Source organism: Globicephala melas, chromosome 10 (genome assembly GCF_963455315.2).
Source record: "Globicephala melas chromosome 10, mGloMel1.2, whole genome shotgun sequence".
In the NCBI taxonomy this organism is placed as follows: Eukaryota; Metazoa; Chordata; class Mammalia; order Artiodactyla; family Delphinidae; genus Globicephala; species Globicephala melas.
In genome coordinates, this window is record NC_083323.1 from 6,240,711 (window position 1) to 6,268,163 (window position 27,453).

The 27,453-nt window shown below is 52.4% G+C and overlaps 2 protein-coding genes across 5 annotated transcripts in view; both read left to right on the top strand.

Annotated features, from left to right (window-relative positions):
- PACSIN2 (protein kinase C and casein kinase substrate in neurons 2) overlaps window positions 1-10,525 on the top strand; it is a 139,904-nt gene extending 129,379 nt beyond the window's left edge. For 2 of the 3 annotated variants that reach the window (XM_030855736.2, XM_060305896.1), the window contains exons 8-11: window positions 1,712-1,833; window positions 3,910-4,032; window positions 4,475-4,671; window positions 8,733-10,525. In XM_030855736.2, the coding sequence (XP_030711596.2) occupies window positions 1,712-1,833; window positions 3,910-4,032; window positions 4,475-4,671; window positions 8,733-8,845 (555 nt within the window). In that variant the 3' untranslated portion in view covers window positions 8,846-10,525. The remainder of the gene's footprint in view (window positions 1-1,711; window positions 1,834-3,909; window positions 4,033-4,474; window positions 4,672-8,732) is intronic. The other variant, XM_030855737.2, reaches the window with a different exon arrangement.
- Window positions 10,526-21,252: 10,727 nt separating this feature from the next.
- The window catches only part of ARFGAP3 (ARF GTPase activating protein 3), a 55,057-nt gene continuing 48,856 nt past the window's right edge, over window positions 21,253-27,453 (top strand). For both annotated transcript variants that reach the window (XM_030855738.2, XM_030855739.2), the window contains exon 1: window positions 21,253-21,421. In XM_030855738.2, coding sequence (XP_030711598.1) covers window positions 21,353-21,421 — 69 coding nt within the window. In that variant the 5' untranslated portion in view covers window positions 21,253-21,352. The remainder of the gene's footprint in view (window positions 21,422-27,453) is intronic.

Genomic DNA, 27,453 nt, shown 5'->3' on the forward strand with positions numbered 1-27,453 from the left:
CGGGAACCCATGCCTGCATGTGTTGCATGCTTGCAGCTCTTACAGGATCATGCTTCCTTTCTCTAATGAAATTATTTGTTTTTATTTTCCATGCCACAAGGATGAAGTAAGTTCCTATTTTATGGCTAACTTATTGAATTCCAAACCTCTTGCAGTGTGTGTTCAGCCCAGGTGTGTCTGTGTGTGGCATCTGCAGCCTGATTCTGACAGGTTAAAGAACCGTGGCCACAGTGTAGCCCAGGCTGTTTTGTTGTCCAAGTTAATAGCGGACCCTTCCCTTCAGAGTTGGCCTGGTGTTGATCACATCGGCCCTTGGAAGCCACCCCATTAGGACGGATTTATATTTCAAAAGGTCCTATTTGCAGGGCAGAAATAGAGACACAGACGTAGAGAACAAACATATGGACACCAACGGGGGAAAGTGGGGGGCGGGTGGTGGTGGTGGTGGTGGTGGTATGAATTGGGAGATTGGGATTGACATACATACACTAATATGTATAAAATAGATGACTAATAAGAACCTGCTGTGTAAAAAATAAATAAAATTCAAAAAACATTTTTTAAAAAGGTCACTGTGGGGATTCTGAGTTCCAGTTGAGTTCTCAGTCAGCTTATTTCAGTTAAGAAAATAATTAACAAATAAATAGGTGACTTAAGTTTGGGGTTGAGGGCCTAGGTCTGCCACCAACTCTGCATGGGCAAGTCACTTTTCTTTGTGGGCGTTGGTTTCCTCATCTGACAAATTGGCAGGTTAGACTTGAATGTTTCTAAGGTGGCTTCTAGCCTTGAAATTCCATAACTACACATGAGCAAAGCTCATGACTCAAAGCACAGCTCAAAGTCATCCCAAATATTAATTCAGATAAAGTTGTTGGATAATGGGTAGAAATGGGGCAGGGGAAGTGTTCATTAAATGTGCACACATGCTTTTCTCCCAGTGTTTTCAGTGCAGTTGATAAAAGCCTGTTCACGTGCTGGGAAAATAGTGAACCTCTGGGGAGGCAAACACTGCTTGGCTTTGTTAGCTAGCCCCCAGCACGCTGCTCAGATGGGGGAGGACGTTCTGGGCAGGGAAGGGCACTGCTCCTTGGAGACTTGAGTGGCTGGGTTGCCCCTGCAGTGATGCGGGAGCTCCCCTGGGCCCCTGATTTTGTTTGCACCCAGGGCCCATTTCCCACACTGCAGGCTTGCTCAGGCCCCCATGCCCAGCTCTCTTGCCCTGCTGACGGTTCAGGGCACGGATGAGAGAGTCTTCAGCACTGAATGCCAAGCCCCTCGGAGGGTGGGCTCTGTCTCCTTTGGAAGCGCGAGGAAACCTGGCGAGGCCTCTGGCTGCTGCTGCGGGCCTGAGGGGGTCCGGAAGCTGAGTGCCACAGGGACAGGGGTTGGATGGGGAGGCTCCCTGGGACTGGAATGCAGGATCCCCGAGTGTCGGCTCCAGTCTTCTTATCATCCATCCGTCCCTGCAGGCTGGGCCTGGTGCTGACCTCCAGGCCCCCTGAGGAGTCCACACTTTGCACAGTGAGGAGGGGTCAGGGGTAGGTGTCATGAGCCCGGGGTCTGCTGGGTAACAAGGGAGAGCAGAGGCAGCAAGGGTAGATGCCACTAACTGTGCGGGGCAGGCCACTGGCTCACTGGCCGGTGTTTTAGACTGATGTGGCCTCAAACAAATGAAATTCCTGATTTCTCTCCCTCGGCACCCGTTGCTCAGGAGTGGTCTGCAGACCTGAATCGAACTCTCAGCCGGAGAGAGAAGAAGAAGACTGCTGATGGTGTGACCCTGACGGGCATCAACCAGACCGGGGACCAGGCTCTGCAGAACAAGCCCAGCAGGTGGGCACTGGGGCGGCCTCAATCCCTGGAAAGGTCCCCTTGGTCCTCTGCATGGGCTGGGACGCCCCCACCTGGAACACCGGGAGACTCCCCGATGGGGCCTCGCAGGGAGCCCCAGGGCCATCTTTCCAGACACTCCCGGGCTGCCTGCCCTCTGCTGGGCAGTGGCCCAAGGTCATCTCTGGAGAGAATCATCAGTCCACCTGGTGCCAGAGCTGCAGAAAGATCCAGAGGGGGAGCCTTTGCCACAAATGTGCTTTGGGCCCCAAATGAGGGGAAGAACTTATGTTAGGTGCTGGTCATTATGTGTCCCCAGTGGTGCACACGGGCAGGTGGAGGTCACTGTCGGTGGGGTCCTTCAAGAGGGTTCAGGTGTCCTGGCCAGGTTTGTACTCACTTCCCGTGCCGTATGCAGGTGCCTGATTCGGGGGTGGGGCATTGTCAAGTGCCCCCTTTTTCAAATGACCTCTTTGCTGAGAGCACTGGTTATTTCTGACCTCATTGTTTGCTAAAACTGAGTTTGGATCAAAGAGGTGGCACTGAGGTCCTTTAGAACCTCCTGGAAAGTGTGTGCCAGGTGAGGCCACAGAGTTCCCAGCAGATAGTGTTGCTGTCCTCTGCAGAGCTGAGGCTGCCCTGCAGGCCCTGGGCCCAGAGGCCTCCACGGCATGCTGGGTGATAACACACCTCAGGCTCGTGGCTTCCTAGGAAGAGTCAGCGCAGGTTCCGCAGGCCTTTCTGTAGTCCTGGGCACTGAAGCCCCCGCCCAGTCTCCCTGGGCTGACATGGCCACTTGTCATTCAGCTGCTGTGCCACCATCTGGGCAGGTGGGCCTGATTAAGTGACTGCAGCAGTGAGCACCGTGCCAGGGGTCAGGCCAGCACCTGTGTGACTATGGGCGGGGTGGGGCGGCCTAGGCTGGCCAGGGCTGCTGCACAAATTCAGCTGCCCAGCACCAACCCCCTTTCAGGTCAGCTGGAGAAAGGTGCCGAAGAGGGAGGAGGGCCTGGTGGTCTTAGACATGTGGCCCGGATGTAGGCAGCAGGCAGGCATAGGCCCAGTGCCTCTTGCCTGGCCTGAAACCAGTGAGGCAGTTGCCGGCCACTTGGGGTCACTCTGGTGGCATTTGAAGCATTTCCTTGCCTACCCTCCCCCTCTCTGACTGAGCCATCCCCCCAGCACTTTGTGGGCCCGCTCCGTGCCGCCCTGGCTTGGGAGGTGGTGCTGGCATGGGGAGCCCTGCCCTGCAGCTCAGTGGTGCGGTTCTTCAGCTCAGAGTTCTACAGTGGGGTGCGTGGGCTCTCGGGGGCCTGTCTTATCTCTACCGTCTTGTTCTACGCTCTGCATTTCATCACCTGGCTGTCAGCACTCAGGCCAGGCTGGGGTCAAATTTCTCTCTGGTCCCCTCTGGGCCTGGCACACAGTAGGCAGTTGATACAGTTAAGCAGATGGATTTTCCCTCTCTGGAGCACAAAAGGGGTCCTTTCTTCCCAGAAAGGGCTATTCAGCAGGCTTTGCTTCCGATTTTGGAAGTTGCAGACCCAGAAGAACCAGGGCGGAGGCTGTTGGGCCCTTTTGTAGTCAGAAGGAGAGGGTACGCTGCTCTGTGGGGTCTGGAGAGCTCCGGGAGCCTCCCTCCTGCTCTCGGCAGGGCTCTGAGCCTCCCCGGCTGTCACCCTCGCCAGGCTGAGCCCCACAGGCTGGCGGCTGCCAACTCTCAGCAGAGAGCCAGGTGGGGCGGACTATGGAGAGAACCCCTGAGCCCAGAAGCACTTTGCTCCAGCGAAAGCCTGTGCCCACCTCAGGGCTCCTGTTCAGGATAGACTGTGTTCAGACACAAGGAGGGCAAAGGGAAACCTTGTTCTCTCTTAGACACTTAAAGCGCAATTAACAGCCAAAGCGTTGCCAAGTGTTTTGCTAAAACAGGCTTTCTGCGCAAACAACATATTCCTCCTATTTGACGGGGAGCCGATTTGTCCCTTCAAACCCTGGCCCTGTGATCCTGCAGCTGGGAGCACCCGGGACCTTGGGGGCCACCGAGTTGGGGTCCCCTGAAAGCTCTCTCTCTCCCCGTAGCGACTTTAGTGTCCCGAGCAACAGCGCACGGTCAGCGCAGTCACTGTCCAGCTACAACCCCTTCGAGGACGAGGACGACACGGGGAGCACCGTCAGTGAGAAGGAGGACATTAAGGCCAAAAAGTTGGTGAACAAACGTTTCCCTCTGGTTTCCACCTCGCTCCTTTGTCTCTCCTCTCTGTCCAGGGTCTCACCCCCTCGGCACTCAAAGCAATGCATGAGGCCTGCAGGAGGTGGCCCGGCTGCCAGCTGGTGGACGGTCTCTGGCTTCTCGATCTCTTAGGGAGGGAGGCACCAATTAACAAGCTGTGGTTGCTTTTTCTCTGCCCTCTGTTAACCCATGTCAAGGTCCCGGCACACCAGCACAGGAAGATGGGCATGCCGGGCGGCCCCGCAGGGAGCCTGCCCACGCAGGGCTGCTGAGGGGGCTGTGATCCTGCAGAAGGGGTCCCAGCCCAGCCCCAGGGCTCCCTCGGCTGCCTGGGCGGGGACCAAGGCTCCAGGCAGGGCTTCAGGCCTCTGCCAACCCCATGCTCAGGGCCCTTGGGTCAACCCTTTCTTGCAGTGTGAGCAGCTACGAGAAGACCCAGAGCTACCCCACGGACTGGTCAGACGATGAGTCTAACAACCCGTTCTCCTCCACGGACGCCAACGGGGACTCAAATCCATTTGACGAGGACACACCCTCGGGGACGGAAGTGCGGGTCCGGGCCCTTTACGACTACGAAGGGCAGGAGCACGATGAGCTGAGCTTCAAGGCTGGTAGGTGGCCCTCCCGGCTGGCATCTGGGGCGAGTGCTTCCAGCCTGCTGGGGGAGGTTGTTGTTTTTTAAGTCTGCTAAAATTTCCTGCTAGTTTCATTTGTGTGTTCGCCAATCCACCCCCCATTTTAAAAGTAGCAGATGGGGCTTCCCTGGTGGCGCGGTGGTTGAGAATCCGCCTGCCAATGCAGGGGACAAGGGTTCAAGCCCTGGTCCGGGAAGATCCCACATGTTGTGGAGCAACTAAGCCCGTGCGCCACAACTACAGAAGCCTGCTTGCCTAGAGTCCATGCTCCGCAACAAGAGAAGCCACCGCAATGAGAAGCCCACACACCGCAATGAAGAGTAGCCCCCACTCTCCGCAGCTAGAGAAAGCACGCACGCAGCAAGGAAGACCCAATGCAGCCAAAAATAAATAAATAATTAAAATAAATAAATTTAAAAAAAAAGGTAGCAGATGCTCAACACCAAAGCTTAGAAGACAGCGAGGTGCCCATGTGCCTTTGCCCAAGATGCTGCCTCAGCAGGGCTAAGGCCTGTGCACAGGAGATGCTGATCACCAGGCTCTCTGGAAGCAGCTGCCCTATGGGTCCCCAAGGGAAGCCTTTCTCCAGAGGCCCACAGCTGGCAGAGGAGCCCAGACCCCAGAATAGCAGGCAGCATGTCCGTGGGGCTGCAGAGCCTCATCTTGGGGCAGTGCTTTTCACACTCTTCCTGCAGCCATGCTGTGTGCACACCTACCACCAACACACCTTTGCTGCCAGTAGCTGAAACCCCGGTTTTATAGACCAGTCTGGATCCTGATTGTATGAGCTCTGTGGGTGGAGATTTTCTATCCTGTCCTTTTTTTTTTTTTTAATGCTGGTTGTAGTTCACCAAATGGGTTGCAGCCCTCCAGTTGAAGAGCACTACCTTAGCGCCTGTCCAGAGACGCTTGATCGGCCTGTGCCAAGTGGGCCCAAAGGGAGCCAAGTTCCTTCCTTCTGCCTTGCCCCTCCTCAAAGCCAGCCCAAATTCAGCATCCATCCCTCCAGGGCAGGGGCTGTGCTGGGCCCTGACTCAACCAGCACAGGCTAAAGTGTGCCCTCCATGCTCCATCTCTGGGACGGACCCTCACTTCTGACCCCACCCCACACCGGCTGGGGCTGTGTCCGGAAGCCCTTCTCTCTGCACTCAGCAGGCCGGCCAGCTCTCCCCAGACACTCGACCCCAGGGTTGGTCATTGGGTGCCTCTGGCTGGTTGTAGAAAGTTCTTTTCTTTTTTTTTTTTTTAATTTATTTAATTTATTTATTTTTGGCTGCGCTGGGTCTTCGTTGCTGTGCGCAGGCTTTCTCTAGTTTTGGTGAGCCAGGGCTACTCTTCATTGTGGTGCACAGGCTTCTCATTGCGGTGGCTTCTCTTGTTGCGGAGGACGGGCTCTAGGTGCGTGGGCTTCAGTAGTTGTGGCACTTGGGCTCAGTAGTTGTGGCTTGCGGGCTTAGTTGCTCCACGGCATGTGGGATCTTCCCAGACCAGGGCTCGAATCCATGTCCCCTGCATTGGCAGGCGGATTCTTAACCACTGCACCACCAGGGAAGCCCTGGATGTAGAAAGTTCTTACGTGTCTTTTTTTTTTTTTTTTTTTTTCTGTACACGGGCCTCTCACTGTTGTGGCCTCTCCCATTGTGTAGCACAGGCTCCGGACGCACAGGCTTAGCGGCCATGGCTCACGGGCCTAGACGCTCCGCGGCATGTGGTATCTTCCGGACCGGGGCACGAACCCGTGTCCCCTGCATCAGCAGGCAGACTCTCAACCACGGTGCCACCAGGGAAGCCCCTCTTACGTGTCTTTAAACACCTTTGTTGAGTTTACTTTTCTTTTCTTTTCTTTTTTTTTGGTGGGGTGGGGGGTGTGCCTTGAAACTTGCGGGATCTTAGTTCCCTGATCAGGGATCGAACCCACACCCCCTGTAGTGGAAGGGTAGAGTCCCAACCCCTGGACCGCCAGTGAATTACCTCGAGTTTTCTGACATCTTTGGTTGGGGTTGTTTCCCCCCTGCTTTGTTTGCTGATTGATTGATTTTTAATTTCTCAATCTTTCTAAATCTTTCTTTTTCTCATTTGGCCCCACTGTAGAGCTTGTGGGATTTTAGTTCCCTGACCAGGGATTGAACCTGGTCCCCGGCAGTGAAAGCGCCAAGTCCTAACCACTGGACTGCCAGGGAATTCCCTCTAAATTTTACCTATTGGATTAGTCAGCAGTTTTATAGATTTAAAATGTTTCCTTCTGTTCCCAGTGAATTACCAAAAGCAAACTGAAATGAATGTTTCTAGTCACTGGTTTACATTTCCACAACTTGGAAGGTTCCTATTAGTTTCGTCTGTTTTCTGTGTTATTTTTCTTTTCCCCGACGTGACATTAGTTCCCGGCCCATACTGCTTCCTCTGTCTTAAGCACGCTCTGGCCGCTCTCCACTTCTCTGGGCCTTGGGAGCCTGCAGAGTCTTCACTTGGTGCACTTTTCACCACGTGACAGCATAATAGAGCTGGTGCCCCGTCGGCTCCGGGCAGCCTCGCTCATCAGGGCCTGATGGGAGAAACACCAGTCGTCAGTGTCGCCCCTGCCAGGTGCCCACGGGGGCACCTGGGGGTGGGCGAAGATGAGGTTTACCACTCAGCACGCCACACCTCGGCCCCCTGCATTCGCTCCTGATGTTGCCAAGCCAGACTTGCATGAGCACGGGTGCTGACAGAAGCGGGTCAGGTGCACAGCAGCGGGCAGAGCCATCTCGCTCATGGGAGTAATGGCAGCCCCCGTTTACCGAATGCTCGCTACGTGGACCCAGGGCCCTTTTGTGTTTTAACACTTAGTCCTCACAGTGCCCCCCCCCACCCTTCCCCCGGTCCACAGATGAGGCAGCTAGCTCCAGGGATGGGGCCTTGGCCAGGTCTCCCAGCAGCCCAGGTATTGGCCCCCCAGGCATCTGGATCAGTATTGCTGCTACACAAAATAAGGAGTCAGGGAAATGTTGCTAAACAAGGCTTAATTGCCTGAGGGAAAAAAATGCAACTGACCCTGAAAAATGGACCAAAATGCCAACAGGAAATACAAAGCTGCAAAGTGACCAATAAGGACAGGCCTCAGCTGGCCTGTCTTCTGCCAGTCCCCACAGCCATCTCTGCAGGGTGGTCACCGACCAGAGCTCCTTCCTGTCCCCTGGTCTGGGCTGCTCTGTCTGTCCTGAACAGGAAAATGCCACGCCTGGACCTCCCTCCACCTCAGCCCTGACCACACCTTTGGTCCTTGTCCCCTGGCCTGTCTCCTTGAGGAACCAGGGCTCCATCTGTCCCTCTCTCGTGTCTGTATCTCCTTCACCACCCAGGGCCTTGGTGTGATGTAGAGGTTCCTTCATGCTTGAACAAACAAAAGATAAATCAAACTGCACTAACACAGAGCCATGGGGAGATTCCAGAACCGTGCCGACACTCTCAGTGTTGGGAGGGGTTGATTTCCTTAAGTCAGAGGACAAATGTTCTGAGCTAGCTGCTGGGGATAGAATAATGGGTCCCCAACGCTCCCACAGCCTGCAGTCTAGACACACATTAAATGAAGGCACCAAGACCATGGCAACGAGTGCTGGAGGAGATACAAGAAGATCAGGCGGGCCAGGGCCCAGGGGAAGGAAGGATGGCAGTACAGGGCTGTGAGGGAGGTGGCACAGACCCTGTGAAAGGATTCCTCTGACTTGGCCTGGGACAGTCAGGGAGGCAAAAGTCCTGCAGCGTTTAATTCTGCAGTCTCTGTGGGAGCCCCGCTGGCAACTGAGAACAGCTTGCTTTAGGATCACTGTGTGAAAGACCTGGGTCTTTAGATCTCTCAGAGGCCCCCATGACTAAACACGAAACCTCAGATGCAACTTGATAGAGAAAGAGCCAGGCCCTCGGGCCACGTTGCCCCCAGGAGAATGCCTGCCCCTCCCACCCAAGTTAGGGACCCTCTGTGGGCCCAGGGTGGGGGCTAAAACATGAGGGTGATTCTCTGACCCTGTGGTCACCAAGACCGCTTCCTTTCTGTCTTGCAGGGGATGAGCTGACCAAGATAGAGGATGAGGATGAGCAGGGCTGGTGCAAGGGACGGTTGGACAACGGACAGGTTGGCCTGTACCCAGCGAATTACGTCGAGGCGATCCAGTGACGGGCTGGTGGGCTGGCTGGCGGAGGGGTGGAGGTGGAGGTCCCAGGGGCTCTGTTAGCCATTGGCCCCGGGCTCTGGTGCCTCCAGCCAGCTGTGTGGGCATCCACTCCTTTTCCTGCAAAAGATGATGGTTCCATTGCTCTTGGCTTCATGGTGTCTCTTGAAGGCAGACAAGCTGGTCCTTTTACCTGGGACTCGGCACCCTTTCCACAGTGCAAATGGAGAGATCTGAGCACAGGAAGATGCAGTACAACAGAAATCGCCGGGACCCTCCCCTGCCCCCGCTCCCCCACTCGCTGTGTGTTGGCTTATCATGGATCTGTATATTCTTGACCTTGTCTTTCCTCCTCTCCTCCAAGTCCATGGTAATGGTGGGTTACACTGATTCTGGTTCCACTGATTACTTTCTCTGACGAGTCCCATCACCTGCAACTTAGATGAACAAACTTACATGCCATTTTCTGAGGGAGGACTTTGAGGTTTTTAATTTAAAGGCTGTGTACAGTTACTTTTTTATATACATGTTCTTCCATTCATTTATACTTAAATTATGGCATAGATGGATGTACACCAGTCTTAAGGAAATATCTCTATTTCCATGTCGTACTGTTAATCAACCATGCCACTGCCTGGGGCAAGCTGCGAGAGCCAGTAGCTCATCTGGACAGACAATGTTTGAGACAAGAGATTGCAGTAGAAAGATGGGAACACATGGCTGGATTCCTGTTGTGAATGCTGTCCACATTTGGGGCATCCAAATGTGACTTTCGCAAATAACCTTATGTAGAACTCTCTAAAGTCACCATATTTAAAAACTGTTTTCACTCTGTGCTTAAAACTTCACTCATGCAAATTAACAATTTTATCAGTGATTTGAAAGGTTAAAAAATAAGAAGACTAACTTTTCAAGTGAATGCATCTATAGTTAAGATGCTTTATGTTAGACTGTCATGTCTTGGTGTATATCTGTATATATTATTTGATATTCAGAGAATCTAAAGAGCTCGTCTACTGTGTTAATGAGATTTAACAGCTTTTGACAGTGGGTTTAATTTGTAAACTGCTTAAAGACCGTGGCATTTGGGCACAGGCCTGGCTGGTCAGCTGAGACCCTCCGGGCTCGGGCCCTGGGCCTCTCTGAAGTGGAGCCTGCTGTAGGGAAGTCTGTCCTCACTGGCTAGCTGTGGGTCCAACTTCTAACTAGCCTGAGTCCTTTCTGTAGCAGAACACTGTACAGACCTCCCGTGTCTTTCCAGCAGTTGAAGATTTCACTGTCATCTGTATTCCTCGTGAGCAAACAAAAGCTGGGTCTCACCCCCCTAGCACAAGGGTCTCTTCTCAGTATCCTTAGTCATCAGGGAGCAGGCGTGCTGGGGCCGGAAGCTACACTGTAATCATGGGGCAGGGGAGGGAGGGATAACCTTTATTTTGTGTAACTCAGACATTGGAGAAGTGGCTGCTGCCATCACAAGCTATGCATTTTATTCAATGTTTCCAGTGAGCTTGATGTCTTGCTTGGAAAATGGATGTGTGTCTGTCTGTCATGAACACTTACCAGCAGAAATCCTCATTCCTTTGCTACAGATGTACCAAAAATTGTCACGTCTTTTCAGTTTAGGTGTTTCTTTAAACGCATAGTATTTTAGGAAAAAAATCAATAAACAGTTGATCTCGTGAGTATGACAGTCTCTGTGCTGTGCGTGTGCCTCATGCTCTCATCAGCTGGTGGACGTGTCTTCACTGGCATTTATGCACCAGCTCTGGAGCCAGGCAAGATCCCAGGTACAAGACCACTGCCCAGGGGGCCGTGTCCCTGTCCCACTGCCCCTGCCAAGCTAGAGGTTGGGGAGTTGAGGCACCGGAGCCCCTTGCAGTTCTTCTCTCCCCCAAACCTGCCTCTGTGTGGCCTAGGCTCCCCCTGTGTGGGCAGCAGGCTGGCGCCTCCCTGCCCACTCCCCAAGGCCCAAATAGCAGGACCAGCCCAGAGACCACTCATCACCCGAGCTTCCCTGAACGTATTTCCTGAGCACCCGCTGTGCACTGAGCCCTCTCTACTTATCTGCAAAGAACATGCCCATCTCCAAACACACTGTGAGTGAGATGAGTCTCCCCGTTTCCATTTTACAGAGAAAGAAGCAGAGGCTCCAAGAGCCAGGCTCACCCCAGGAGTCCCCGCTGGCCTGTGGCACCGAGTAAGATCCCTGAAGAGCCCTCCACCCTCACCCTCGGGGTGACCGGAGTCGGAAGGAGGCCAGGGCAAGGCGGGAAAGGAGAGGTGTGAGGGCTGCTGGACTCACTGACGTCGGTCAGGCTGCCAGAGAAGCGCCCCATCTGGGCACCAGGCCCTCACAGGGGTGCAGGAGTGAGGGGGTAGCCGCCACGGCAGGTTAACTTTGCCAGCTCATTAAGGGCCAAGGATGAATCTGTCATCTGCCACCTGGTCTGATGGTGATGGGGCCCCCGCTCTCCACTTCTGAGGAGAAGCTGGAGCCCATCGCAGCTGCCCGCTGCCCAGGGCAGTCACCAGCTTCTGCCTCGCCAGCCCCAGGCTCCTCCGAGAGACAAGCTGGGCCAGAGCAGAAGGGAGGGGTCAGAGCAGGCACCCAGTCCCGTCTCCTGAGCTGGGCCTGCTGGGCTTTTGGTGAGCTCGTGTACTGTGATGCCAGCGCATGGGGGAGGCTGGAGTCACCCCACTTTGCAGAAGACACAGAAGGTCTGGAAATTCAAGTCCAGTGACTTGCCCAAGGTCCTGTGACCGAACCGTGATTCAAACCCACATCTGCAGGACTCTCGAGGGCAAGCCCGTCCTCGCTTTCTCCACTGGCGGATAAAGAACAAGGTGGGTAAGCAGGAGGAACCCTCAAAAGTCAGGCCGAAACAGCCGCTGCTCGGCGAGGCCCTTTTCTCAGCTTCCTGTATCCTCAGAGCTCCTGCGAGGAAGCCTGAAGGGCCCACACTGCCCACCTATCCTCTCCCGGCCCGGCCCTCGGGGTGAGCCTGTAAGCCTTAACTCGCTCCTGGGCCTCATCTTCTCAGGCAAGTGTGATACCTGCCTCCCGGGTGGGGGTTAGGATAAAGGGGTGAAAGGCCACAGGTGCTCGGGAGATGATAACTTTTGCCATGATTATGCGTGACACCTCACCCTCCTGGTCCCCGGTCAGGACCCTCTGGCATCCTTGGCTGCCCCTCCCATGCCCTCCATGCTGGGCCACTGAGCCCTCTTTGCCTCTCTGTCCTTCCCCACCCCCATAGCCACTGCCTGGGCCAAGCTGCCCCTTCTCCCCCTGGATCACTGCTGCATCCACACCACCCGCAGGGGTCCCCAGGGCTCTCAGCAGCCCACCCCACCCCACTTCCCTCAGCGGGGCGGGGGGTGGAGTACTTCCTCCTCTCCAAGCCCCCCAGTAATGACCAGAGGGCAAGTGACCTATGGCCTAGTGACCTGGGCAGGGATCTGATGCCACAGTACGAGCTAAAACACTGGGTCTTCTGGAGTCCCTGCACATGGAGGACAGGGCTGGCCTCGGTGTCCCAGGCTTCCCTGCAGGGCCCTTACCCACCTAAACACAGGCAGGCCAGTCCCCTTGCCCGGCCTGGCCTTCTCTGGGTGGCCTGTGGATCTGGGCTGTGCCAATGCCTCAAGTCCTAGGGGGCAGGCTTGGGGGGCCGCTTGCCATCCATGGGATAGGGGTGTGGGAAGCTGAGGGGCCCCTCCTTGTTCCTGGGGAAACTGAGGCCAAGTGAGGGTCAGGAGTGATGTGCCTGTGGCCACAGAGCAAGTGGCTGGAGTAGCTGAGCCAGGTCTGACCCCGAATAGCCCCTCCTGGCAGGCAGTCGCCTCCCTCCCTCCCTACTTTCTGTTCCTGGGTTGTATTCATTCCTCAAGCGTTCTTGAGCACCTACTGTGTGCAAGACTCGGTGGTGCCAGGACAGACGTGAGGAAGGGCCCGTGTTTGCCTTCAGGGGGCTCCAGAGATCAGGGAGAGACGGGGTCACTGTGATAACTGGCCGGAGATGAGGGGGCAGGATGGTCTCCTGAGTGTGCGTGGTGGATTCTGGAGGTCAGCCTACAAGTCTCAGGAAATTTGGACAAACAGGGCCTCCCAACCCGGCTCCAAGACCCTAAGGGGTGGGCACTATGGGGTCCTTGAGCTGTTTCCCCCACTTCCAGCGGGAAGTGTCCCCGCCTGGGTAGAGGTCAGGCTGGGCTGTGGGCAGCCTGGGGGGACCTCCACCCCTGTGGGCCCTGAAGCCCAAGCAGGTGCCTGAGCCTCTCTGAGCTGGGTGTCCAGAAGCGGGAGAACTTGCCAGGTCGGGGCCCTGCTCTCAAGGTGTCCTGGAAACTGCCTCTCATCCCCCCCCCACCCCTTCTCACAGCCCCAGCTCTCTCCAGGGTGGCAGCTGCCCTCTCTGCGCCTCTCTGCACCCCTGCCCAGACACCGGCAGGAGGTGTGTGCCCCTTTCCGGGCCTTAGTTTTCCCTTAGACGGGCCCGCAGTGACCTCCGGGCTGGACCTCTGTGGTCTCTGGAGGGAGCGAGCAGAAGGGCCGAGCCACAGCGCCTCAATGGACAGACCTGGGCCCCCCTGGTGGAGAGGCCTGGGCCCGGCATAGAAGCAGCTCTGCTGCCCGGGGAAGGACAGACCCAGGTTGAGGTATGAGACTCATGCCCCACCAGGCAGGGCCACTGCCAAGCACAGGGTCAGAGGAGCCAGGCTGACCCTGGCACTCTTGGGGGACAGGCAGCTTCTCAGCCTGCTGTTTCCAACCAGCCTTGGGCTAAACATGTATCAGCTACATGCCAGGCCCTGTGCTGAGCACCTTTCCCTGCAAAGGATCATAGAAATCTCCCCACGATGTATGAGCACCATTTTATAGATGAGGAAACAAACGAGAGAGCTTGAGTGACTTACATCGGGCCACACAGCAAGTCAGGGTAGCGGTGGGGTTTGAACTCCGATGCCCAACTCCAGACAGCAGATGCTGTTGTCTAAACTGCTGGTTCTCAAACATCTAGAGGGCTTGTTACAACCCAGCTTGCTGGGCCACATTCCCGAGTTTCTGAGTCACCAGGTTGGGGGGTGAGGCCCAGGGCTTGCACATCTAACAAGTCCCCAGCTGACGCTGACCCAGGACCACCCTCTGAGCAAGTCAGAGCTGCCCCAAATACCAGCAATTCCGTGTCCTCCTGGATTTGTTCATATAACCAGCAGATGCTCCTAACCCAGCTCTGGGGACCCAGAGACTGATCAACCACAGTCTGGGCTGAGGAGGTGGGCACGCTAAGGACAAAGAGAGCCCAGGGAGCAAGGGACACAGGCCAATGTGACCTCCCATCCCTGGCAAGGGGCAGGGAGGGTTAGGAGGCAGCCACGTAGTAGAGGGAGAGCTGCCTCATGAGGGTCGGATGGGCACCTTGTTGTGAAAATGGTCTCACCCCCAAACACCATCCTAACTCAAGCCAGTAATAACCAAAGTATGCAGACCCCAGATGGAGACTCCGGACCCTCCCCAGCCAGAGGCTGGGCGTGAATGCTTCCTCCAAGCCATATATTCATCCATCTCTGAAACTGTACAGAAGAAGTCTGGGTTTTCCACACCAAAACCTGACACAATATTTTTTTCTTCTCTGAAAATTAATGAGTCTTACAAAGGTGTAAAAACGAAGCCAGTGGTTAAGAGCGTGGACTGTGAGGTCATATTCTCTGCACTCAAACTTGGCTCCAATTGTGGGGCCTCACTTAGCTCTGTTACCTTGAGCAAAATACTTAATTTCTCCGAGGCTTGGTTTGCTCATCTATAAAATGGCAATGATAGTAAACATTTGTATTTCACTCTGAGCCAGACCCTGCTCTAAACTCTTTAACATTTATTAATATTTAACAAACCAGCCCTATGAACTAGGTAAATATTATTATTCCTATTTCTATAGGTAAGGAACCTGAGGCACAGAGAGGGTAGGTAAGTTGCCCAAGGTACCATACCATACAGCCAAGCTAGCTAGGTTCAGACGTGGGTAGTGCAGTGCAGTCCCTGCCCACTAGGCTGTGCTGTTGGACAACGAGGTCGCCTGCCTCAGAGGGCGAGGATGTGCCTGCCCCCAGTGGCGCTCATTAACATACCTACCAGAATGGGAGTTACCGCATTTCCGAGACGAGCGCCTCAGTGCCACTACGGGCACATCTTCTTGCTTAAACAGCAAGCTCCTTGGTGCAGACACTGCACCTTAATCTTCTCTCTGGCCCCAGTGCTTTGGAGCGAAATTGAAAAGAAAAAATGAAATCCATTTTGGGCCACCCAGTAAAACTCAGATTGGACTCTTTTAGACCTCTTCAAATCCTCTGTGGAAAAGACTAGGAAATGAAGGAAGGAAGGAACAGATGAACAAATGAACTGCATAAATAACATAACTGTCTGAGGAAAGGATAAGTAACACCGGCCGTCAGCGGGCTAAAGCCCTGACGTGCAGCATGGCCACAGAAACCCGAGTGCCTGGCCAAGAGGTCTGAGAACAAACAGCCCCGAGCCGGATGGCATTTGATCAACAAGGTGAAACTGACTGCAAGCGAACTGTGTGCAGCTCATTGGCCACTTCCTGGTCAAGATTAGCCAGGCTGCTCCTGCCCCTCTATAATAGTTTTCAAATAACAATGTTAATGACCACTCAGTAGTTGTAAAAGGAACAAAGGTTCAGATGAAAACTTGGAAACTAAGCAAAAGTATTCAGAAAAACATTAAAGTCCCAACATCCAGAGGTAATACTGCTGACATTCTGGTGCATTTTTTCTAGTCTTTTTTCTATACATACACATGTGCCCATGTTTCATTGTCCTTATCATTAACGTGTGTGTTTTTTACAAAACTGGGATCATACTCTAAACGTAGTTTGGTACCCTGCTTCATTCTCTTAATATTTGATCCTGAGCATTTTCTCCTGTCCCTAAATACGCTTCCACTAAAAATGTTTAATGACGTTCCAAGTGTGAGAAGTCTTATACTGCTGAGCACGTCTTTGTTTCCCATCTTTTTTTATTTTTTAAGGTATAGTTTACATACAGTAAAATGCACCCTGTTTAGTGTATAATTTGACAAATGCACATACGTCATGTAACCACCACCACAAACAAGATAGAGAACTGTCCCCTCACTCTCCAGATTTCTGCCTGGTCCTCCGTAATCAACCCCTCCTTGTATTTCCAGCCCCTGGAAACCACTGATCGGTCTTGTTTCCACAGTTTTGCCTTTTCCAGAATGTCATGTGAATGGAATCATACAATATGTAGCTTTTTGAAATTGTCTTATCTTTCACTTCACATAATTCGTCTGAGATCCATCCACGTGGTTTCACGGATCAGTTTGTTACTACTTATTGTGGGTAGTTTACATGGAATGCATTTACCATGGTTTGTTAGTCCAAGTGAAGGATATTTGGGTTGTTTCTAGTTTTTGATTACAAATAAATGCGTTATAAACATACAAGTACAGGTTTTGTGTCAACATAATTTTTCATTTCACTATCCAATTATTTTTTTATAATATTGTAATGTTGCAAATGTCACAGTAATGAGGATTCTAAATCTTTTATCCCATTAAAGGCGGTAATGGCATCAGCTTAAATTTCTTTTTTTTTTTAAATAAATTTATTTTATTTTTGGCTGAGTTGGGTCTTCGTTGCTGTGCGCAGTCCTAAATTTCTACTTCTAAAAGATCAATCAAGGGGCTTCCCTGGTGGTGCAGTGGTTAAGAATCCGCCTGCCAATGCAGGGGACACGGGTTCGAGCCCTGGTCCAGGAAGATCCCACGTGCCGTGGAACAACTAAGCCCATGCGCCACAACTACTGAGCCTACGCTCTAGAGCCTATGAGCCACAACTATGAGCCCACGTGCCACAACTACTGAAGCCCACGCACCTAAAGTCCATGCTCTGCAGCAAGAGAAGCCACCGCAATGAGGAGCCTGCGCACAACAATGAAGAGTAGCCCCCACTTGCCACAACTAGAGAAAGCCTGCGTGCAGCAATGAAGACCCAACCCAGCCAAAAATAAATAAATTGATTAAAAAAAATCAATCAAGGTGAATTCCCTGGCAGTCCAGGAGCTAGGACTCCGCGCTTCCACACAGGGGGCACGGGTTCGATCCCTGGTCAGGGAACTAAGATCCCGCAAGCCACACAGCACAGCCAAATAAACGGGGGCGGAGAGGGCATTTGTGAATTTCCAGAAGTGTGAAACCAAGCAGGACTCCACAGGGCCCTCCTGGGTACAAAAGCCCCTCTGTGTCCCCTGTCTCTTGTTTGTGAAAAACGGCTTTAGTCTCCCAGAACTTCCCTGAGTTCCAAAGACCAGACTCAAGCAGCTACTAATCAAGGAAGTGAGGAAATGTAGAAACAAAGGAAAAGCAGTCAAGAAACTAGTTCATCGATAGAGCAGAGTCCTGGTTCATCCTCATAACAACTGTCAGAACAATCTGATGCATCTTTGAGTTGTTCTGCAGAAACAAAGACCCCATGCAGGTGGAGGTTGTTGACTACATGCTGACCCCAAGCACATTGACCCCAGACTGGTTGGAACCAGAAGATTCCTGAAATATCACCCTGTTAACTCACCACCAACCAATCAGAAGAAAGCCCACGAGCTGAAACCCTCACCCCAATGTTGCCTTTAAAACCCATTCCCTGAAAACCATCGAGGAGTTTGGGTCTTGGAGCATGAGCTGCCCATTCTCCTTGCTTGGTGCCTGCAATAAACAATGTGCTTTCCTTCACCACAACCCAGTGTCAGTAAACTGGCTTTGTTGTGCAGCGGGCAAGCAGACCCAAGTTCAGTTTGGTAACAAGTGCACTGCCTGAGCATATACGGATTGGTGGAAATCAGGTAAGACTGGGAATTCCGTGGTGGCCCAGTGGGTAAGACTCCGCGCTCCCAATGCAGATCCCTGGTCGGGGAACTAGATCCCGCATGTATGCCACAACTAAGAAGCCCGCATGCTGCAACTAAAAGATCCTGCAGGCCGCAACTAAAGATCCCACGTGCTGCAACTAAGACCCGGCACAGCCAAAATAAATAAATTAATTAATTTTTTAAAAAAAGCAGATAAGGTTGCTCATGATTCCATGAGCTCATTTTCAAAAGTATCTGACCTGTACAGAAATGGCATGTCTGAGATAGTGTTCACTTCGTAAGTTGCCTGCCATTCCAGTTCTACAAGGATCAAGCCAATAGCCACTGCAGTCACCCACTGACAGTGTACCTGAGGGGAATTCAGGATGGTGAAAAACAGGAGTCATTCTGTCCTTTGGATACTGGCCCTGAGATAGTTAAGATACACAACTAAGGAAAAATTTCAGTAACCCCAGGTTCTTGTTATCTTCCCATACAGAGAAAAGCACTAAAATCATTAACTTGAGATATCTGTTTTTGTGATTCCCAGTAATCTTTTGACGTTCAACTACATGTTTTTTTCCAGCCCCCCTCCCCAGTTCATATATATCCCGGTTCCTCCCTCACCTCTTTGGAACAGTACATCAAGGCTATCTGAAAGGCTGTCTCCTGGGTTAGAGTCCTCAGGAAGACACTGAATACATTCAACTCACAGCTCTTACATTGTGTGTGTGTGTTGTTGTTTTTTTAAGTCAGCAATTTGTTTTCTTCTCAGCACTAACTAAAGTCCACCAGGGCAAGGATGAGATCTGTGCTTATTCTAACTTTGTGATTCATCCTATGACTATGTAAACATGTCTGGTTTTTCCTAGAGTGGCACTTGGCTTTCAGCAAGCTCCTGTCCGGCTGGATGGACTAAATAAACTAAATGTTGTCTCACTTGGCCAGAGCCACACCAGGATATCCCCATAAGACTCAGATGGCAAGGACAGTACCCAGAGGGCGACGTGGGCCTGCCTGTTGGCTGGGCCCTTCTTTCGAAGCTCTTCTGTGTTCTATTATGCTCAGATCTGAAGCAATGAATTTCTGCCTACCCTCCTTTGAGAGCAAGAGGATTTCCTATCCTCTTCAGGATTTGGTATGACTAGATTTTGCTTCTACTCCTGGCAGCAATGGATCTTTGCTTGTAGCCTGAGGGAGAGTGAGTTTGCTGCTTTTGCTTTCTAAGAGAGAAGGGAAGCAGGTGGGGTTTTGTGCCCATCCCCCAAAAGTTGGGTGCCTGCCCTACCAAGGGGTTTCTCTCTGATGTCAGAGATCTCTGTCTCCATCTTTCTCATGAAGAAAGATTTCTGATGGAGGTTTACGGAAAAGCGCTTGTGAATGAATGTAAACTCTTCTTGTTTCTGAGGCTTCTAGCTATTCCAAATTGACATGCTAGCCCATGCTTGGCCTCTAAGAATTCATTAAAATTTTAACTGATTTCCTCTTGCCCACTTGTATGGCAGCCACCTCTTTCCCCTGTGCTTTGCCAAAGGTGAAAGAGCTCTTTGTTCCAAGTGTGTTTGGAGAGGCTAGGCTCTCTTTGGAATTCAGCTTACTTGGTTGCTTTGCTCTCAGCTCTCTGATGGGCTCAAGAGAAGTTATGATTTTAAAGGTTATCCAGCCTTTTCTCATTATTATGTTAGGAGTGACGTTCTTTGCAGCTTTCTACATTCTAAGCCCATTCCACGCATCCTTACTGAATGCATACTATGTACCAGGCTTTGTTCTAGGTGCTGGGGATAGAGAGATATAGAGAGATATATAGAGAGATATATATATATCTCTATAGAGAGATAGATGCAATACATCTGATCTCAAAAAATTTATATTCAGCGGAGGGGAGTATTACACATTATGGCCTTAGGTGATAACAAGTTCTATGAAGAACGCTTAAGCAGATGATAGAAAAGAGAAAGGTGGGTGTACAAATGGTATTTTTTGGGGGGGTGTGTGTGTCCCCTTATGCCCCAACTAGTGTAGATACTGTCTACACTTCATTGCACTTTTTTTCTTCTTCTCAGGGATCTCTATACTGGAGACTGGAGTAGACAATATCCTGAATCTGATATATAACTTGGTAAGAAGATTTCAACTCCAAATAGTAAATGGGACCATCATTCCCATTCCCATCAGAAAGCACAGGCCTCATAAACATGCCAGGTATTCTGTGTAGGGTCAAACCCGTACCTAGGGACACAAAGTACAGGGGTATGTGTGTGTATATATATTTATTTATTTATTTATTTATATTTTTTTCTTTCAGTACGCGGGCCTCTCACTGCTGTGGCCTCTCCCGTTGCGGAGCACAGGCTCCGGACGCGCAGGCTCAGCGGCCATGGCTCACGGGCCCAGCCGCTCCGCGGCATGTGGGATCTCCCCGGACCGGGGCATGAACCTGTGTCCCCTGCATCGGCAGGTGGGCTCTCAACCACTGCGCCACCAGGGAAGCCCGGTATGTATATACTTTGACTCAGTACAAGGCAGAACTTTCAGTCACAGCTGAAACTTACTGTAAAAGTAACTTTTTACAGTTAGGTAAATACATTTCCCTTCCTTGGAATAGTTCCAACCCTGCAAGCTTCCAACTTCCCTGAGGGCATCTAACCAGACAGGTTGAAAGACCACTGCCAAAGCCTTTCCCAGGGCTTCACTGGGAAGCTGCTCTCCTGTACTGCTCAGCACTGATTCCCCATCTCTCACCCCGCTGCACAGAGGAGCAAACCCAGCTTTAGAGACGTGATCTGACCAAGGTCACAGAGCTGGGAAGGAGCTGGCTGGAGTGAGCTTGGAGCCAAGGTGTTGCATTTGACTCCAAAACCTGTTATCCTTCTCCTGACCCGCGGAACCTCACTAGGTGGCTCCACACCCACTAAGGCAAAACAGGCACCGTTCTCCAAGCGTTTAAACCCTCCAGCTAGAAGGGTAGGAAAGGGCCAGCTTCTTTTCTTGTCTATATTCATCAGATTTGACTGAACGCCTTTTGCCTCAGGAGAACTGCTGACTCTCTCACTGACATAACCCAAACTGATCCTTTTCGCCATAGGACGCCTCCCACCAGGGCTCAGGCGACTAGCGAAAATCCGGCTCCTGGACTGAGTCCTCGGGTGTGGGGAGCCGGCGGGGAGGCCCTTGCCCCGCAAGTTTCCTCCTTTGCCACTTGGAGTGACAGGTTCTGCCGCTCTCACGGGGAGGCGGTGAGAGGACCTTGGCCGAGGAAGCAGTCCGTCAGCCGAAGCGGCGGTGGCTCGACCAGCCGTGCGCGCAGGTACAAACCCAACCCGGACCGAGCTTCGCCACTTACTGCCGGGAGTGGAGGCCCGGCGAAGACCTGGAGGAAGCGCGCGAGCCTCCTGCGTAGGAACCGGGGCGGGGCCTGAGTGGGAGGAGCCAGTGGCACTGTTAAGCGAGGGCCACTGGGGAGAGTGGCGCGTGCGCTCCGGCAGTGGGCGGGGACATCGAGAGGCCCGGTCTGATCGTCACGGGCAGCCCCGCCCTTCGGCCATCGTCTACCTCCCGGAGGCGGCAACCGCTCCTACTCTGCCCTTCCCGGTTGGCGGGGCCAGCTGCGCCTCGTTTCTTTGGTGACCATGGGGGACCCCAGCAAGCAGGACATCCTGACCATCTTCAAGCGCCTCCGGTCGGTGCCCACCAACAAGGTAACGGCCGCCGGACGTGTTCAGGCTTGCTTGGCATCCCTGCCGGACCCTGCGGGAGGCCCCTGCGGCGCCAGTGGCCGCGGCCGCGGGAGGAGGAGCCGGCCCGGCCTGTGACACGTCGCACTGTGCGGCCGCAGCGGCTGGGCCTCGCCTGGGTCCGGACTGTGCGCCGCCCCGCAGCTTCAGCAAGGGAGGGGCGGGGTAGGGGGCGCACCCCAGGGTCCGAGGCAGGGCGGGCACCTGGGAGTCCTGGGGGCGGGAGGCGAGAGCATCTGGGGGTCCCGGGGGCGGACCCTTGTGGGCTCCTAACACCGGGCCGGGGAACTTACGGGGGTCGGAGGCGGCTTTTGGTGGGGGCGGAGTGGACACGAGTTCCTGAGAGAGCGGGGGGCGAGCTCGGGGGCCCGAGGGAGGGCTAGGGGGCGTACCCGCGGCTCCTGCGACTGGGGGCGGAGACCACAGGCCACCTATGACCCAGCCGGGAAGCATGCGCCGGGCCAGAAACTCCAGCTGGTAGCGCTGGGCGCTCGGGGAAACTCGGCTCGCCACCTCCCTGCCTCCGAGCTCACCTCTGAAGCTCCTCAGGGAAGCTGTGTCCTCTGGTGGCAGCCTCAGTTTCCCTGTCTGATAAAGCTGCTAAGTGATCACTGCTAAGTGGCTTCGCGCTCTTGTCTCTTGCTAAGAAAGCCCACCACAGACCCCTTTCCCTTCCTTCCCTTTTGTCTCTCTCTTTGGAGATGGGGGTTTTCCTTTTTTTTTTCATCTCCAGAGACTGTCCCTTCCCCCCACCCATGACTCTTAACAACTTTTCGCTACTGGCTGGAGACGTGGTGACACATCGGGCTAAAGTGACACCCTCTGCTGAGGATCACAGGTCAGAGTGGAACCTGGACAGTGCAAAGGGCCGTCGTGTCAGCATGGACTCTGTGTGCCATGACATGATGGCATAGAAAGAAAGTCCCAGAGTTTTACAAAACTTAGATGTCTTTGTTTTAGGTCTAGGTGGAGGGGAGCCCATGTTTTTACAGCCTAAGAGAAGTGAGCAAGGAAACAGTTTATAGGAGTTGATATCTGATGAACGTAGGAAAGTCAGGAGGGGAAAGAGGTTCCAGGAATTCTCCAGTGCCGATTTCTTTGCTATTTTCTTGACTTTCGAATTTAGGTTAATCTGTTTATAAAGAGGGGTTGATGTAAACTAGACCAGATTAGGATCTGCAGTTAGCAGTGTAGAAACTATACATTTTTTGGTCTGCTTTATCTCAGAAACCCAACATATATTCTCTCTGACTGAATTCATCAAAAGAGGTCCCGTTTAAATTAGAAGTCAGTGTCTTTATACCAAGAACACTTTTGAGGGACGTGTGTGGGCTTGCTTGTAAATTGTTATCCAGACCCTGGGACTTCCTGTCACCTTGGGCAGGTTATTTGACTACTTTGTACCTTATTTTCCTCATCTGAAAATGAGACATGAGCTAGACCTAATTCAGAGAGTTATTGTGAGGATTAAATGAGAAAATCCAAGAAAAGCACCTAGAGCAGTACCTGTATATACTGGCCCTCAATACATGTCAGCAATTTTTTGTTGTTATTATTATTTTAATTATGAACAACACACTTGTAGAAAATTTTATATTCTGTAGTAGGATTCATAAAAGCATCGAGCAAAAATATTTTCTGGTAGTGTTCCACAGTCTTGTGCTACATTTCTTTTTTTTTTTTCTTTTTTTGCTATACGCGGGCCTCTCACTGTTGTGGCCTCTCCCGTTGCGGAGCACAGGCTCCGGACGCGCAGGCTCAGCGGCCATGGCTCACGGGCCTAGCCGCTCTGCGGCATGTGGGATCTTCCCGGACCGGGGCACGAACCTGCGTCCCCTGCATCGGCAGGCGGACTCCCAACCACTGCGCCACCAGGGAAGCCCTGTGCTACATTTCTTGATTAAGACTTTTTATTTGATTGTTAATAAGAAACCATTACCTAAGCAAAGATGAAAACTAGTTTTAATGATGTGGAAGAGTTGATAAGCATTTTTAAAATGAGATGGTTAAAAAGAGCTCTAAGACACACAAGACAGGAAAGTACTTAAAGAAAAACACCTCAGTTTGCTTTTAGAATGTGGTGTCCAGTTCTCCCTCTCATGTATGATGGCTCTTTACTCTGGATCAAAGGTTTTAACTCAAAGGGCCAGTTTTCTAGTTTGTGAAATCCTCCCTTGTCTCTGCTCTTCCCTTAGTGTTATATTGATTGTTTGAGTTATTCAGCAAATATTCATTCAGCAAATACCAGTTAAGCACCTGCAGCATGCCGGGCACTGCAGAGCACTGAGGATGTACTGATGGAAAAAGAGACAGGCTCCTGCCTTCAGGAAGCATACGGTCTGTCTAGTGCCTGGAGGACAGATAAAGCGCTGCCTGGCGGGGTAAGAGGCAGTGTAGTGAAGGGGTGACGAGTACACTCCGGGGCAGACTGCCCGGGGTCCAGTCTCTGTGATGCCATGTCTTAGCTATGACACTTAACTTCATGTGTCCTTAGTTTTCTCTAACACGGGGATGAAAACTGGCGCTATATACTCTGCAGGGAACTTGAAATGTGCAAAGTGAACATGCAGGGCCCTTGTTTCAAAAGTACTAAGAATTTCAAGATGAGACAGCAGAGCATTAACCACCTATGGGCGCTTCTGTGTGCGGTGTCCTGTGTGACTGCGTCGATCACACACAGGCCCGGAAGCTGGCCCAGATGGGCATAAGAACAGTACCTTCTTATAGGGTTGTTATCAAGATTCTGTTGGCCAACAGCAGTGCCTGACATGGAGCAAACACTCAATATTAGCTGTGATTTCTATAGTAATTATTCTGACCATGTAGCAAAACAAATTGTTCGTCCCAAACTACTTTTTATCACCATAAGAACTGATACTCTGCTTAGAAGACCATATCTCCACTTGCCCATCAAAACAAAATGGAGTCCCTGCTCCAGCAGAGAGCCAGACTTGGATTTCGAACTGCCCTCTGACCTCAGATCCCACGGGGCCCAGTCTCAGCTCGTGAGCTCTTCTACCACCTGTATTTGCATTCGGTGCCTGCTTTGTGCCAGGCTCAGTGCTCAGCGCTCAGCTCAGGTGAACAAGGCCCCAGCCCTCACAGAGCTGCATTCTGCAATTCCTCATCTGTTTTTTTTTTTTCAGGAGAAAGAAGGATTATTTATTTATTTTTGGCTGCCTTGGGTCTTCCTTTGCCACGTGCAGGTTTTCTCTAGTTGTGGCGAGTGGTGCATGGGCTTCCCATTGCGGTGGCTTCTCTTGTTGCAGAGCACGGGCTCTAGGCACGCGGGCTTCAGTAGTTGTGGCATGTGGGCTCAGTAGTTGCGGCTCGCGGGCTCTAGCATGCAGGCTCAGTAGCTGTGGCGCACGGGCTTAGTTGCTCCGCGGCAATGTGGGATCTTCCCGGACCAGGGCTCGAACCCGTGTCTCCTGCATTGTGGAATGGATTCTTAACCACTGCACCACCAGGGGAGTCCAGAAATGGATTTATTTAGAGAGATACATATTCTGTAGGCTGAACATGGTCTGTCTCAAAAGGCGAGAACGGCCTTGGGAGAAACACACTCCAGACAAGAGTGCGGGCCGTCTCGAAAGGCGAGAGGCCTGCAATTCCTCATCTTAGTTGGTGGGTCAGGAGGATTCTGAGGCCACTTGTTAGAAGCCCCGCTGCTGTCTTTTCGTAACCAGCCTTGCGACCACCTTGGGAGTGATTCTCAGACTTGCCTGCTCTGGGCTGTGTGCGCCCAACCTCTGGGTCGTGTCCCTGCACAGGGCCATTTCCTGCACAGGCTTTTGCCCCTTCTGCCCTTTTAGACTCTATTCTTGACATCCCACATGCCACTTGGGCCCTGTCTAGAAAACTTTTTGCATCCTGTCCTTGCTTACTAAGGTTCAACATTATAACTAGTTGTCTTGCCCGCTGGGACTGCTAGACTGGGCTCCACGCGGGCTGACTCTTCCCAGGCCACTTTTGTACGTGCACTCTGTGTGTGTCGGGGGCGTACTGATAGTGACAGCTGTTAGCTAAGTGAGTGAGGGATCACAGTGTCCTCTTGCAGAGGGGCGGCACCTTTGGCAGAGTCAGGCCCACTGTTTGGCATCCCAGGGGTGGGCATTCCTTACTCTCATGGCTGTTACCACAGGGCATCTTCATTTCCGTGTCCTTTACTCCCACTTCAGTGGCCTGTCCGGGGCGGGGGTAGGGGGAGATGGGGAGACTCAGCAAGCGTTTGTGGAGTCAGTGCCGCCATCCACTTCTTAATACCTCAGCCTCTGCCACAGTGCCTGGCACGTAGCAGGCAGTCAGTAAACACTGGAGTGAATGCCTGGTGCCTCTCGTGTCAACTGTCAGCCCTCTAATCCTGCCTGCTTATTGTGAACCTGTCACCATGAGGGGCTTTGGAAAATCCACGCGTGTTTTCACGCTTGTATTGCCCTCAAAAGGCCAGAAGCGAGCTTGCTTTCCTTTTTTTTTTTGGCCACACTGCATGGTATGTGGGATCTTAGTTCCCTGACCAGGGTTTGAACCGCTCCCCCCTGCATTGGAAGCGTGGTGTCTTAACCACTGGACTGCCAGGGAAGTCCCCAGATCTTTCTTGATGGTTTTAGTTGAGACAACCTTCACATAGGTGGCTCTGCCTATAAAGCATACCTAAAAGATGGGGGCTTTTAAAAAACCTCCTATTCGTGGAATTTTTTTTTTTGCAATACGCGGGCCTCTCACTGTTGTGGCCTCTCCCACTGCGGAGCACAGGCTCCGGACACGCAGGCTCAGCGGCCATGGCTCACGGGCCCAGCCTCTCTGCGGCATGTGGGATCCTCCCGGACTGGGGCACGAACCCGCATCCCCTGCGTTGGCAGGCGGACTCTCAACCACTGCGCCACCAGGGAAACATATTCGTGGAATTTTTACCACTCTGTTGTGCTGATGTTAATTAGTTACAAATATTAATTCCGTGACAAGCACTGTGTATTTTAAAGTACTTTTGTGTCCTGTTATCAGATGAAGAATGTTTGACTTCAGTGTTGAGGGGGCTGGTGCTAATTTTTGAGCTGGTAATAAGTTTTATACGTTGTTCATTTGACTAACATGTATTTCCTGAATGCTTTGTATGGGTAGATCACTATTTTTCAGGCTCTGTGGGAGATGAAAAAACACACAGAAAACATTTATTGAGCGTTAGCCACGTCCGAGCTCTGTGCAGATGCAGGCGGAAGGCAAGGTGAGGGAAGGGCCCCCAACGCTGCAGGAGCTCCGAGCTGTGCAGGAGGGGGCCCACTCCTTGGACGTGAGCTGTGTGTCTGAGTAATAACAGTGACCTGGACAGAGTGGAAGGGGCAGAGGTCATGAAGGACACGGCATTTCACGCAGGAACAGCTCTCTCTATTAGCATCTATTGTGGAGCTCAGCATCTTAAAACAACAAACACAAGTTGTCTCACACAGGTTCTGAGGGCCAGGAATCTGGGGGTGGCTCAGTTAGCTAAAATATAGTTTTATTTTTTCTGGAAAACAATTCAAAACAAGTCTATTATTTGTGGAATTTTTAACTGTCCTGTTGTCCTGGCTCTAATTACTCATAAGTATTCATTTCCACAACAAGCACTGTGTATTCTAAAGTACGTTTGTGCTCCTGTTATCAGGTGAGGAATGTTGACTTTAGTCAGTGCTGAGGAAGGAAGGCTCAGGGCTTCTCAGGAGGCTGGGGCCCCCACTCCAAGCTCACTCACGTGGTGGTCAGCCGGCCTCGGCTCCTCACTGGCTGTTGGACTAAAGGCCTCAGTTCCTCTCCACGTGGCTCTCCCCACTGGGCGACCCAGTGTCCTCAAGACATGGCACCTGGCGTCCCCCAGAGCCAGTGATCTGGGGGGAGAGCGAGAGAGAGAAAGGAAGCCCCAGGGTCTTTTATGACCTCACCCCGGAAGGGGCGCGCCAGCACTTCTGCCATGTCATTGGTCACACGGGCCTCCTGGGCAAGTCGAGGGTGGGGATTAC